Source organism: Plecotus auritus (assembly GCF_963455305.1).
Source record: "Plecotus auritus genome assembly, chromosome: 1".
NCBI classification, from domain to species: Eukaryota; Metazoa; Chordata; class Mammalia; order Chiroptera; family Vespertilionidae; genus Plecotus; species Plecotus auritus.
In genome coordinates, this window is record NC_137770.1 from 62,055,234 (window position 1) to 62,067,266 (window position 12,033).

At 48.4% G+C, this 12,033-nt stretch overlaps 1 protein-coding gene across 1 annotated transcript in view; it reads left to right on the plus strand.

The window, feature by feature from the left end:
* MYO5C (myosin VC) overlaps window positions 1-12,033 on the plus strand; it is a gene marked incomplete at both ends in the record, with an annotated part of 96,539 nt that overhangs the window by 43,809 nt on the left and 40,697 nt on the right. Inside the window, 8 exons of the mRNA XM_080642187.1 lie at window positions 87-212; window positions 3,804-3,887; window positions 5,712-5,846; window positions 6,256-6,353; window positions 7,202-7,288; window positions 7,761-7,872; window positions 8,540-8,751; window positions 11,518-11,683. Coding sequence (XP_080498313.1) covers window positions 87-212; window positions 3,804-3,887; window positions 5,712-5,846; window positions 6,256-6,353; window positions 7,202-7,288; window positions 7,761-7,872; window positions 8,540-8,751; window positions 11,518-11,683 — 1,020 coding nt within the window. The remainder of the gene's footprint in view (window positions 1-86; window positions 213-3,803; window positions 3,888-5,711; window positions 5,847-6,255; window positions 6,354-7,201; window positions 7,289-7,760; window positions 7,873-8,539; window positions 8,752-11,517; window positions 11,684-12,033) is intronic.

The following is a 12,033-nucleotide window of genomic DNA, read 5'->3' on the forward strand; positions in this document are numbered from 1 at the left end:
TTTAAAAAATGAGTACATTTCCTTGCCTCTACTCAACCTTCCTCTATATTTTCTTTACTTGTTATTTGGTTTGCTTCCTCTTCCAGTTGCCACATGGAACTGATGAAAACTGGCTTCAAAAGCTGTATAATAATTTCATCAACAAGAACTCTTTGTTTGAAAAGCCCAGAATGTCAAATGCATCATTTATCATCCAGCACTTTGCTGATAAGGTACAATGAGTCTGGGAGGGTGCTGTGTGGGGAGCCAGAGCTGCGTCTCATGGGAGAGGCTGGCCAGGGACTTCTCAGGTCAGATCCAACTCATGGGGACATGAGTATATGCAACAATTCTTCATTTGTCTTTATCACAAAACACATGCATTCCTGTTGTACTGCTTTAAAGATAAACATATTGCTAGTGGACCCCATTTCTGAGTTTGGATTTATTGTGAATTTTATCAACCTCTTGTCATTTTATTTTCTACATGAAATTGTTATAATTAAGACAGCATAATTGTTTCTTATAACAAAAGCTATGCCTTTTTTTTTTTTTTTGAGGTTTTCCTTTGTTACTAAGTTGTAATGTATTTATTATATTGGTGACATAGGTTGACTGAAGATGGTGGGTTTTCTAGGTGATCTTTATTTTCTTGATATACCTCCTATTTTTAATGAAACAAATGTTACTCTATTAAGAAAGAAAGTTAATTTTAAAAATCACATTGCAGAAAACTTAGAAAATACAGGGTGGGGTTAAGGTAGGTTTACAGTTGTGAGTACCCAAACAACTTATTCTTATATTATTATTTATTAACTAGAGGCCTGGTGCATGAAATTCGTGCATGGGAGGGGAGTGTCCCTCAGCCTGGCCTGTACCCTCTCCAATCTGGGACCCCTTGGGGGATGTCTGACTGCTGGTTTAGGCCCAATCCCACAGTCGGACATCACTCTTGCAATCCAGGACCACTGGCTCCTAACCACTCACCTGCCTGCCTGCCTGATGCCCCCAACTGCCCTCCCCTGCCAGCCTGGTCACCCCCAACTGCCTCCCCTGCTGGCCTGGTTGCCCCCATATGCCCTCCCCTGCAGGCCAGTTTACCCCCAGCTGCCCTCCCCTGCCAGCCTGATCACTCCTAACCCCCTGCCAGTCTGATCTCGCCCCTAACTGCTCTCCCCTGCCGGTCTGATCACCCCTAACTGCCTTTGCCACAGCCCCCACCACCATGGCTTTGTCCAGAAGGAAGTCGGATGTCCAGAAGATGGCCAGTCAACCCAGTCTAATTAGCATATTACCCTTTTATTAGTATAGATTATATAGGATAGGATTGCTTAAATGAGGAGGGAAAGCCTTTTTCAGCAAGAGGAGATGCTCTTGGCAGACACAAATACATAACCTCTGTATCTGTACTGATAGCCAGCCATATGCACTATACTGCCAAACTGGTTATTAAAAAATTGAACTGCTTTCTTACACCTTACACCAATCAGCTATTGCCCTTAAAACCCCTCCTCAGCTCCCACCTTAGGTTCTACCTTCACAGTTCACCCAGATTAGGTTCTGATTGGTCGGTTTCTAGGCCAGTCAGCGTCAAAAGCTCTGCCTCCTAGGCAGCCGTTGGCTCCTCACAGTACACCCAGATTTGGTTCTGATTCATCTGTTTCTATGCCAGTCAGCATCAAAAGCTCTGCCTCCTAGGCAGCCATTGGCTCCTCTGGGAAATCCAGAATGGCCCCGCCTTCATGTCGGCACCAGCCCTTCAGTCATGCCCCCAGTCTGCTACTGGGTGTATCTCTGGCTGCTCTGAGAAGCGGCACCTGAGGTCTGTGCTGGTGGCAATTTTGAATTCTCATCCCTGACCTAACCTTCTTACAGTGTGAGCTCCGTGAAGGCAAGCATTTGTCTTGTTCATTCTTAGTTCATTCATAGACTTTACCTGTGTCTATGCATCTATGCTAGCACCGCATGGTGACCGGTCGAACGGTCATTTCGGTCATCATGGTCACTGCCTATATATATATATATATATATATATATATATATATATATATATATATATATATATGTATGTATATATATATATATATATATATAGGTTATTGTATTATTTTCCCTACAAACAACTGCAAACCTACTTTTTCCCCTCCCTAAAGAAGGGGGGGGAGACAAATCACCATAACCACCTGCCATAAACATACTTTCTCATATTGTTTTCCTTTCCCAAGGAAGCTCACTCTCCTCAGTGGCTGTCACTCTCGTGGCCTGGCTAGCACTGGGGATGCTGGGAACAGGCTGTGCTTGCCTGCCCCAGCAGCCCGTGCTGTGAGTCAGCGCGTGCTGGCCGTGCGAGTGACTGAGGGCCTGGGAGAGACAGGAAGCTGGAAAGCAGTAGCAACTCTGTGGGCTAGAGGAGTGCTGTTAAATGTAATAGCCTTTTAGTGCTTAGGGTTTCTCAGATTTGGTTCCTGAAGAGAGGCATGTGAGATGGATGATGATATAACAAGTTATACTTACATTTTTGAGTTGTCCTTTACAATTTCCCATTTGGGGTTCTAAGGGGAAAAGAAAGGAAGGATCAGACTTCATGCCAAGCACCCATGGGATTTATTTCAGGAGGCCCTCTTTATACTAGTAACACACAGTTTCTATACATCTCATACTCTCACCTGGCACTTCCAAGAAATTCCTTGTAAAAGAATTGATGCAGTAACTTGAGTGGGCTGCGGATTGGTGGGGAAAAACACGTGCTGTAAGGTCAGCTTAGCTCGCAATTCAGTAAGCCGAGGACATAGTCATTTAGAAAGTGAGGCAGCTGTGCTTAGATGCAACAAGACGGCACATCTTCCCTCGGTCCCCTGGCCCCCAAACAGAGGCACGCAGCTCTCTGCACCTTCCCCACAGATGGTCTCCCGGATCGAAAAGGCTCTACATTTGTCACAGCTTTGCACATTTCAACAAGTGGCTCACACCACCAGCCTGGAAGAATTTATACAAGAATCCAAGTACGATACTTCATTCACAAGGGAGTGTTTATAGACAGTCAGAGATCCCAGTGAGGACCCTTCCTCACCCAGAGGAACTAGCAGAGTCCTTGCTCAGGGTTCGCTGAGTACCCTCCCTGCGCCAAAAGCCTGTATCCTCATAGTTAATACTTTATTCTCAAACATTTTTTTGATTTATGAAGGACATATGTTACATATTAAAGTATAACTCAGAGGCAGATTCCTGAAGCCTCGTGAATCTGGAAGGGTTGCGTGGAGAGCTTTTCTAAGCCCAATTCAAGCAGTGCAAACACTCACCCACTCTCACCCCGACTCTAAGAGCTTTGCTGGCTCTGGGAAGCTCTGTGGTCAGGTGGTCAGGGTCTTTCCTTTCTGCCCCATTAATGCTGACTTAAGGAAAACGTTTCTGTTTGAACCCAAAGGACACCACTGAAATATTTCCTCTCCCTGGTGGCTTATAAGGCCAAGTGAGCCCCAGTCCAGGTCTTGTTAGACCTTCGTGTACATTAACTACCCACACTGCATAGAATGGTCAGTGTGGCCAGAGGGAGCGGACAGCTGAGAGAACAGAGTGATCAGCGGCCAGTGGGGAATCCAGGCAGTGGGCAGCCAGCCTCTTCCATCCGTGACATGTTCCCAGCTTTCTAAGCTTTAGTATCTATTGGGGTGGCTGTGATCGACAGAAACCGAATCTCTTTGTTTGTTAGGAGATTGCCTTTAGAGTCCCTTTGTACTCTTCCTATAAAAAGAAAAGAAATCCTGGTACTTAGATGCTGTCTGCTCTTATCTTTTGGGAAATAATGAATTCCTTTCTCTGCATAGGTTGAGTATAAATGCGAAGGTTTCCTTGAAAAGAACAGAGACACCGTGTATGACATGCTGGTTGAAATCCTGAGAGCAAGCAAGGTTTGTCAAGCCCGAGGGGTAATTAATGTTCTGCATTATGCAGATGCGTGTCAGGAAAAGAGTACGAAGTGTGTGTGTGTGTGTGTGTGTGTGTGTGTGTGTGTGTATGTGTCGCAGTGGCAAATTGTAAGTCAGACATACAAAAAACTATTTTAGAATTGGGCCTAAAATATGTGTATAGCTTCTGAAAGTGTACAAATCTCCTCTGTATGCAAACTCAGAAATCAAATGTGCAAATAACAGAGAGGAAGGACAGCTGATCCAGCCATTTAAAGAACCACAGCTCACTTCTTATTCAGTCACAACTATTTATGCAGCTCTACCTTTTGCTAAGTACTTGCCTAGGTTCTGGGGATACAGCAGTGAGCAAGGCAGACAGGGTTCCTGCCCTGTGGAGCTCACATCCTGGAGGGAGCACCAGAGTTAAGCACATAATCAGCAATGGTAGGCAGGGCTGAGCATGTGAGGAAAACCCAAGCACGAGGGAGAGAGAACCACACAGGAGGGACAGCAGCTGTGGCTGGGGAAGCTCCTCAAACCCACAGTTCTGTGTGATCACTAGTGTCACCAAAAGAGTGACTTCTGGCTTTTTCTATTTCCTCTTTAAACATGTCTTTATTAAAATTTGAGAGAAAGGATATTTCATAAGCCTTCATTTTTGTGAATATTTGGTTATCATAATTATTTTCCTTCTTTTAAAAGATCCCAGTCCTTTGTTGATGTTCAAGTGTTTTGACCATTTCCCAGATGAGCACGGGCACTTCCACTAATGACAATAAATCAGTCACTGGCCGTGACACCTTCAGTTACTGAAACTGATTCATGATAGAGAATCCATTTCCATGTGCCCCATGGAAATGGCCTGCATCTTTTTTAAAAAAATACATTTTTATTGATTTCAGAGAGGAAGGGAGAGGGAGAGAGAGATAGAAACATCAATGATGACAGAGAATCATTGATCGGCTGCTGCCTGCACACCCCACACTGGGGATCGAGCCCACAACCCAGGCATGTGCCCTTGGCTGGAATCGAACCCGGGACTTTTCAGTCCGCAGGCCGATGCTCTATCCACTGAGCCAAACTAGCTAGGGCCTGGCCTGCATCTTGTGTACAAATTAGTTGACTTAATTCGCCAGTTGTTTACTCACCCCCAAGCTTAGCCTGACGTCCAGTCTGGAACACGGAGGCAGGTCCTGGGGAAGCACCTACGAGTCTCCCGTAAAGCACACAGGCTCTCGGAGACTCAGGTCTCAGACCCACTCCTCCATGGGCACACCAGGATGCATCAGGCAGGGATTCTGCCCTGAAGGAGATCAAGGTCCGATTTAAAATAAAAAATAGGAGGTTCACTCTAAGAGAGAAGATGGACATTTAAAGAAATAACTGATTAGGTAGAAAGTAATGAGTGTCTTAGAAGAGGTACAAATAAAAGATTAAGACATTTCAGAGAGATTTAGAATTCTTTCCTGCTGGGCACCAGGGAAGGTATTGTGAAGGGGTAGGTGAAAAATATGTTAACAAAACCTTGAATGATGGGTTGGGTTTGGGTCTGAGAGAGTGAGGATGTGGGGTGGGAGGTAGGCCTTGTAAGTGTTTCCACCTTCCCGACACTGAGTGATGCCCACATATGGATAACCTCTGCTCCCATTCCCGGTCATCCGGAGGGAGGAGATCGCTCAAGGAATTGAGACTTGATGTGTAAAGACTGTCTTTTGACCCTCCACTGGTTTGGATGGGCTTGTTGTGGTCATTTACGTGGCTTGTTCCAGCTGAGGGCTGCGGGTGAGCATTTTTGGACACTGAAATCCTCTCTGCTCCTTCCAGTTTCACCTCTGTGCCAAGTTTTTCCAAGAAAGTCCAGTTCCCCCTTCCCCGTTTGGTTCAGCGATCACAATGAAATCTGCAAAGCAAGTCATCAAGCCCAGCAACAGGCAGTTCCGGACCACTGTGGGGAGCAAGGTACCGGGAGGTGTGGAGGATGCGGGGCCACAGGCTCAGCCAGGCCCCGGGAGCAGGGCACTGGGCGGACCCACATTGCAGGCCTGGACATGGCACCATGCTCCATCCAATGTGGTGTAAACTCAAATGCAAAGAAAAGCAGTAGTTCCCCGTGGTTGCAGCTCAACCTCTGAGGCTGCACACACCTGGGCAAACCTCATATTTGCACAGTAGCGTGACTTACCGCACTTCCTGCTGTGTGGGAATGTGGGACAGAGCGGTGTTCCGTCCAGGACTGGGTTGAAAGCTTTCATAATAGGTGTTTATCATGAAGTTAACTTTTCCTCTTTACATACCAAGGTAGGGCCTTTTTTTGCCACAATGTAAGCATTCCCTTTCAGCACGTTTGTTGTCTGACTCTGTCTCCTAGTTCCGCAGCTCTCTGTCCTTGCTCATGGAGACCCTCAATGCGACCACGCCCCACTATGTTCGCTGCATCAAGCCAAATGATGAGAAATTGCCCTTTGAGTAAGTGCTCTCACGTGGCAGAGTGTTTCCGTCATAATATTGGAGAGTGTGCCTAAAATTGTCTTGAACTTTACTGTTTCTGATTTAAAATGATCCAGCCCTGTACACATAATGTTAGCACAACCCCTGTGGCCAAGCCCCCTTATCTCCAGCATGAAGCAAAGTGGCGAGAGCTGAAGGAACAGTCTGCACTTGAAGTTTATGCAACCAAGAAAGCCCGTGTGTTCCTTGGTTCTGAAAGACTTTGTGTGTGTTTAAAGGAGAAAGGCTAAAGGAGGGGGCCACAGTGTCACGCTCTGACATGGCAGGAGACATGAGACTTTCCTCTGGGGCCCCGGGAAAGGGCTCCAGACCTGTGAGTGGGAGGTCTTGAGTCCCTCTTAGCTGATGGAGCTGAGGGCTGGCTGAGGGTATGTGCTGTCCTGGAGGTGATGGATGTGGTCACCAGAGGGTCAGACCAAGGCAGAGGGCTGCCTGCTGGGTGTCTTGTAATGGGAACTTAGGCATCAAATGAGCACTTGGACAAGGTCAGCTTGAACATTTCTTCCACTCTTGTCATTTGAAGCTCAACCCAGTGGTGTTTCCCCATAAGGCCTTCTCCCTGTCCCCTACATCAGAACCAGCCGCTCCTTTCTCTGTGTTCTCAGCTTCCTGAACTGTGTCACAGAGGTGCCATTTTCATTTGACATCAACAAATCCTCATTAACTATCTGCTGTGTGTGGCATGTGGGTTACAGAGACGGCCCTGCTCCCCGGGAGCTCCCGGTCAGGGCAGCTCTGCTGCACTACTCATGGGCACGATTGTCCACGAGGATGGCTTAACGCCTTGTAAAATCCTCTTCTTTAAGGTTTGACTCCAAGAGAATTGTCCAGCAGCTGCGAGCCTGCGGCGTCCTGGAAACTATTCGCATCAGTGCGCAGAGCTACCCATCCCGGTATGCAGTCTGTCCGTGTTTCGGGGGAAGGTGCCCAACTTCAGGTCTGTGCTGAGAACCAAGGGAGTGTTGGTCACATACTTTCGTAAGATGCTCCCAAGTTTTGTCCCACTGTGCTAGGCCAGAACAGGGTAATAGGCAGGCCGTGTGAGGGGGTGGGGAGTGAGAGGGGGGCAGTTGCCATCACCGCCACCCCATCCCCCACCTCAGCTGCTGCCAAGGGTCACCCGTGGCCTCCCAGTGCCTGGGAAAGGGAGTGGGGATGGGGAGAGGACATTGTTGGAGCTGAGCATTAATAAAATCAGTCCAGGTGTAGACAGATGTGCTCCGCATGAGATTTGGGTGATGTCCCAGCAGGGAGGTGGGTCAGAGGTCAGGGCCATCACCCCAGAACAGACTGCACCCCACCAGCAGTGTCAGGTGACACGCTCCCTGTCTGGCACGCCTTCTTACATCCACTTTGACTTTCCAGGTGGACGTACATCGAGTTCTACAGTCGCTATGGTATCCTCATGACCAAGCAAGAGCTTTCGTTCGGTGATAAAAAGGAGGTCTGCAAGGTGGTTTTACACAGGCTCATCCAGGTCAGGTTCGCTCACCTCGAGTCGCGGGCTCAGACCAAGAAGTGTGTCTCCCAAATGCGTTTCCTCTTCTTTGCCTCAGTCTCTGGACTGTAATTGTCATGGGGGGCTAAGAGGAAAGAAGATGTGCCCTAAGCCTGTATGTGCTAAGGAGGTCAGAGCAGCAGGCTCATGGGCATCACCTCTGGCAGCAGGAGTCTCCTTTAGGGACCCGCATTCCAACCTTGGCTTCTCCCAGTGTCCTCCTGTCCGGCTTTGTTCTCCCACATCCTGGGGATCTTCCATGGGCCTGGTTTATGTTACACAGTCCACCAGATGGTCACCGAGCCAGCGTTCCAAACGGGGCCCTTGGTGTGGGTTTAGATTATTCCTGAAGCAGTGAGTTATGATGGAAAAGAGATAGGGAAGGAGTCATGATGGTCAGGAAGGGGGTCAAAGAGGAGCCAAAATGGAGACAGAAACCAAGCCTTTCCCGGTGCCTGTGCCTCTTTGTGGACAAACAAGTCAAAATATAAATTTCTAGATCATGATCAAAGTTTTTCTGCTTTATGTCAAAGAACAAAAATGTAAACATAGCAATGTTTTGGGCATCTTTGAATCTCTAAACATCTTTTCCAAATACTGTAGAAAATCTGAAAAGATTTTGTTTCTGATTATTTTTCTCTTCCAGGATTCCAATCAGTACCAGTTTGGTAAAACCAAAATTTTCTTCAGAGCAGGACAAGTGGCTTATTTAGAGAAACTCCGATTGGATAAACTGAGGCAGGGTTGTGTTGTGATACAAAAGCACATCCGTGGCTGGCTCCAGAGGAAAAAATTCCTCCGCGAGAGACAAGCCGCCTTGACCATCCAGCAGTACTTCCGGGGACAGCACACTGTCAGGTAGGTGGGAGCCAAGGAGACGTGTGCAGTTGTGCAGTTTTCTTTGCTGGTCACATCGGAAGAGGGGAGCGGCCTGTCAAGGACAAAGGACCTTTCTCGTGGGACTCAGGGTGCATGTCTCTGAGGTAGTCATAAGCCTCCAGATGAGAAGGGTGTGTCCCTCAGGGCAGGTAGTGCTGACTCAGCCCGCTGTCCCCATGTGGGACAGGTGACAACCAAGACCCAGAAGAGAGGAAGCCCCCGTCAGGGTGTCTCGGAAGAGGTCAGAATTCCCCATGAGACCAGGTGGAGGGACTGGGCCACTCGTCTGTGAGAAATGAAAATGCCTAGGAAGACTAGGGTCTTGGTGAAGCCCCTGAGTAAAGACGCCATAAATAGCCACTGACCAGCCTACCGGCAGAGGACAGGAGACAGAGCACACCTGAGGGGATTGACGGGGAGGCCCTGCCAGCAAACGCAGAGCCCTTGGGCAAAGCTACATGGTGGCCCAAGGGGATGGCTGTGTGCAGGGCAGTCCCACCAGCCATGCCCGTCCCACCCTCCTTGGGTGCTCCCAAGAGGCCACGTTGGGCTGGCCAGTGGGACAGGCCTTGTTCCCAAACTGCACCGTGTGCTTCCATGTGTGCAGCACGGCTCGCTCCCTGGCTCGCTCCCTGGCTCGCTCCCTGGCTCGTTCCCTGGCTCGCTCCCTGGCCTGCCCTAGGATAGTTGCGAAAGCAGGTGTGTCACTGAGCCTGACTTCTTCCTACGCTTCTCCATGTGGTTGGTGCCCCACCACCTTCATCTCAGCCCACCCCAAACTGGACTTGCCATCACAGCCCACGTGCCCCAGGCAACTGGCTGACACGCATGTGCAGCCAGGCTCGCCCTCCTGAGCTTCTTAGTTAACAACGACAGCCTCCAGGGCAGGAAACCCTACACTTATCTTCTTCCCCAAGAGTATGTTCCCTTTTCAGGTGGAAATCACAAAGCCTGACTATATTCCACGCACCCTTCACTTGTGTCTGTGTCGGTCCCGCTCGTCCCATTCCTGGGCACTTGACCTGGGTGAGACCTCCATCATCTCTTCCTTACACCCTTAGAGCATATTCCTTCACCTGCTGCCTTTGTCTCCATCTTCCTAAAGCAGGGCCTGATCCAGCCACTGCCCTGCTCCTGTTCTGGATGCCTCCTACCAAAGAGTATTCACTTTTTTTTTTTTTAATATGTTTTCATTGATTTCAGAGAGGAAGGGAGAGGGAGAGAGAGATAGATAGAAACATCAATGATGAGAGAGAATCATTGATTGGCTGCTTCCTGCATGCCCCACACTGGGGATCGAGCCCACAACCCGGGCATGTACACTAACTGAGAATCAAACTGTGACCTCCTGGTTCATAGGTTGATGCTCAACCACTGAGCCACACTGACTGGGCAGCACTCAATCTTTGCTATGGCCTGGATGCATTCATAAGAATGGAGCTCCGGGAGGACAAGGACCATACTTGTCTGGTTCCCATTACATCCATACTAGGACCTAGCATAGTGGCTGTCACATAGTAGATGTCCAATATATATATATTTCAACTAGAGGCCCAGTGCACGAATTCGGGTGGGGTCCCTTGGCCTGGCTGGCAATCAGGGCTGATCGGGGCCAATCGGGGCCAGTGTGGCTGGCCAGGACCGCAGGAGGTTGGCTGGCTGCAGGAGGTTGGCTGTGGGAGCGCACTGACCACCAGGGGGCAGATCCTGAGTTGAGCGTCTGCCCCCTGGTGGTCAGTGTGTCGTCAGAGTGACCAGTCAACGGGTCATAAAGGTTGCTTAGGCTTTTATAGATAGATAGATAGATAGATAGATAGATAGATAGATATAGATAGATATAGATAGATATTTTAATAACAAATGGTTTCCATCTGTTTTTCTAACCTCATTGACTACTAATTTTCTCAATGTATCTCATATTCTAGCAATTTTAGACAGAGTCTCTTTTTCTGAACCTTCCAGCACTGCTAGGCCTCCAGTATGAAGTGCTTTTCCAACCTTTGCTGTCTACAGCCTTTTCCATCAAGGGCTGGCTCACAGATCAGCCCGTCCCAAGCAGTTCAGTAAGATCTCACTTACAGATCTTTTAGCAGTCATTCTGTTTCTCTCATATCCCACTTGGCCACTTATAAGTCTGTCTGGTTCACAAGATGGTAAATCCTAAAGGTATTTAGGAGAAGGTGACCAGTCCTTTGGATAGAAGTCGACAAATGTGTCCTGTGAGAGCTGTTGGGGCCCTGCCATTTCTCTTAGTTATTCACCTCTGCCATGTAGCATGACATCAGGCACAGGGAATATTGTAAAGCATAGGTGTGGTGTGTTCCTGTAAAACCTGACCATCACAGGTGGACAGCTGCAGGCTTGGCCCTGAGGCCCTGGTTTGCCACCCACTCCCTGATCTAGAGCCTTCAGTCCAATGGCCCACAGAATGAATAAACAGGTGAAGGAGCGAGAGCAATGCCAACGTACAGGTTTGTTGCCACCGTCCCTGTGGGCGTGAGGGGGCGGATTATCAGCCTGGATGTGAGGAGTGTGAAGTTCCTCATGCCTGGAGCCAGCATATTCAGATCAGGTTGAAAGGGGAGACGGTAATGACTGATCTCAATCTGGCATTACAATAAACCACTCACAGAGCATAATGCGTAGATTTGCAAAACATGACTATTCCTTAGTAGGAAAGAGCACACGCTGTAGAAGCCAGTGCTCTGTGGGTAACAGGTTGACCCCCCATTCTTCTTAACCAAGGAAAGCTGTGACCGCGGCAGCCTTGAAAGAGGCCTGGGCAGCCATCATCATCCAGAAGCACTGCCGTGGGTACCTTGTCCGCAGTCTGTACCAGCTGATCCGTGTGGCCACCATCACCATCCAGGCCTACACCCGAGGATGCCTGGCCCGGAGGAGGTATCGCAAGGTGCGCCGGGACCACAGGCTTCCTCAGAGCTCGTGTTATTTTTCATCAGCAGTACTGGCATATCTTGCTCTTCACAGATACTGTGGGGGTATTTAATATATAAATTGAAGGTTTGTGGCAACTCTGTGTTGAGCAAGTCGATCAGCACCATTTTTCCAACAGGCTCAGGTGATGGGTAGCATTGTTTAGCAATAAAGTATTTTTTATTGTTAGGTGCTTTTTTAGACATACTACTACTACACACTATAGTGTACATATAACTTTTACATACCCTGGGAAACCCAACCATTCATGATACTCACTTCACTGCGATATTCACTTTATTTTGGTTTCTGGAACTGAGCCACAGT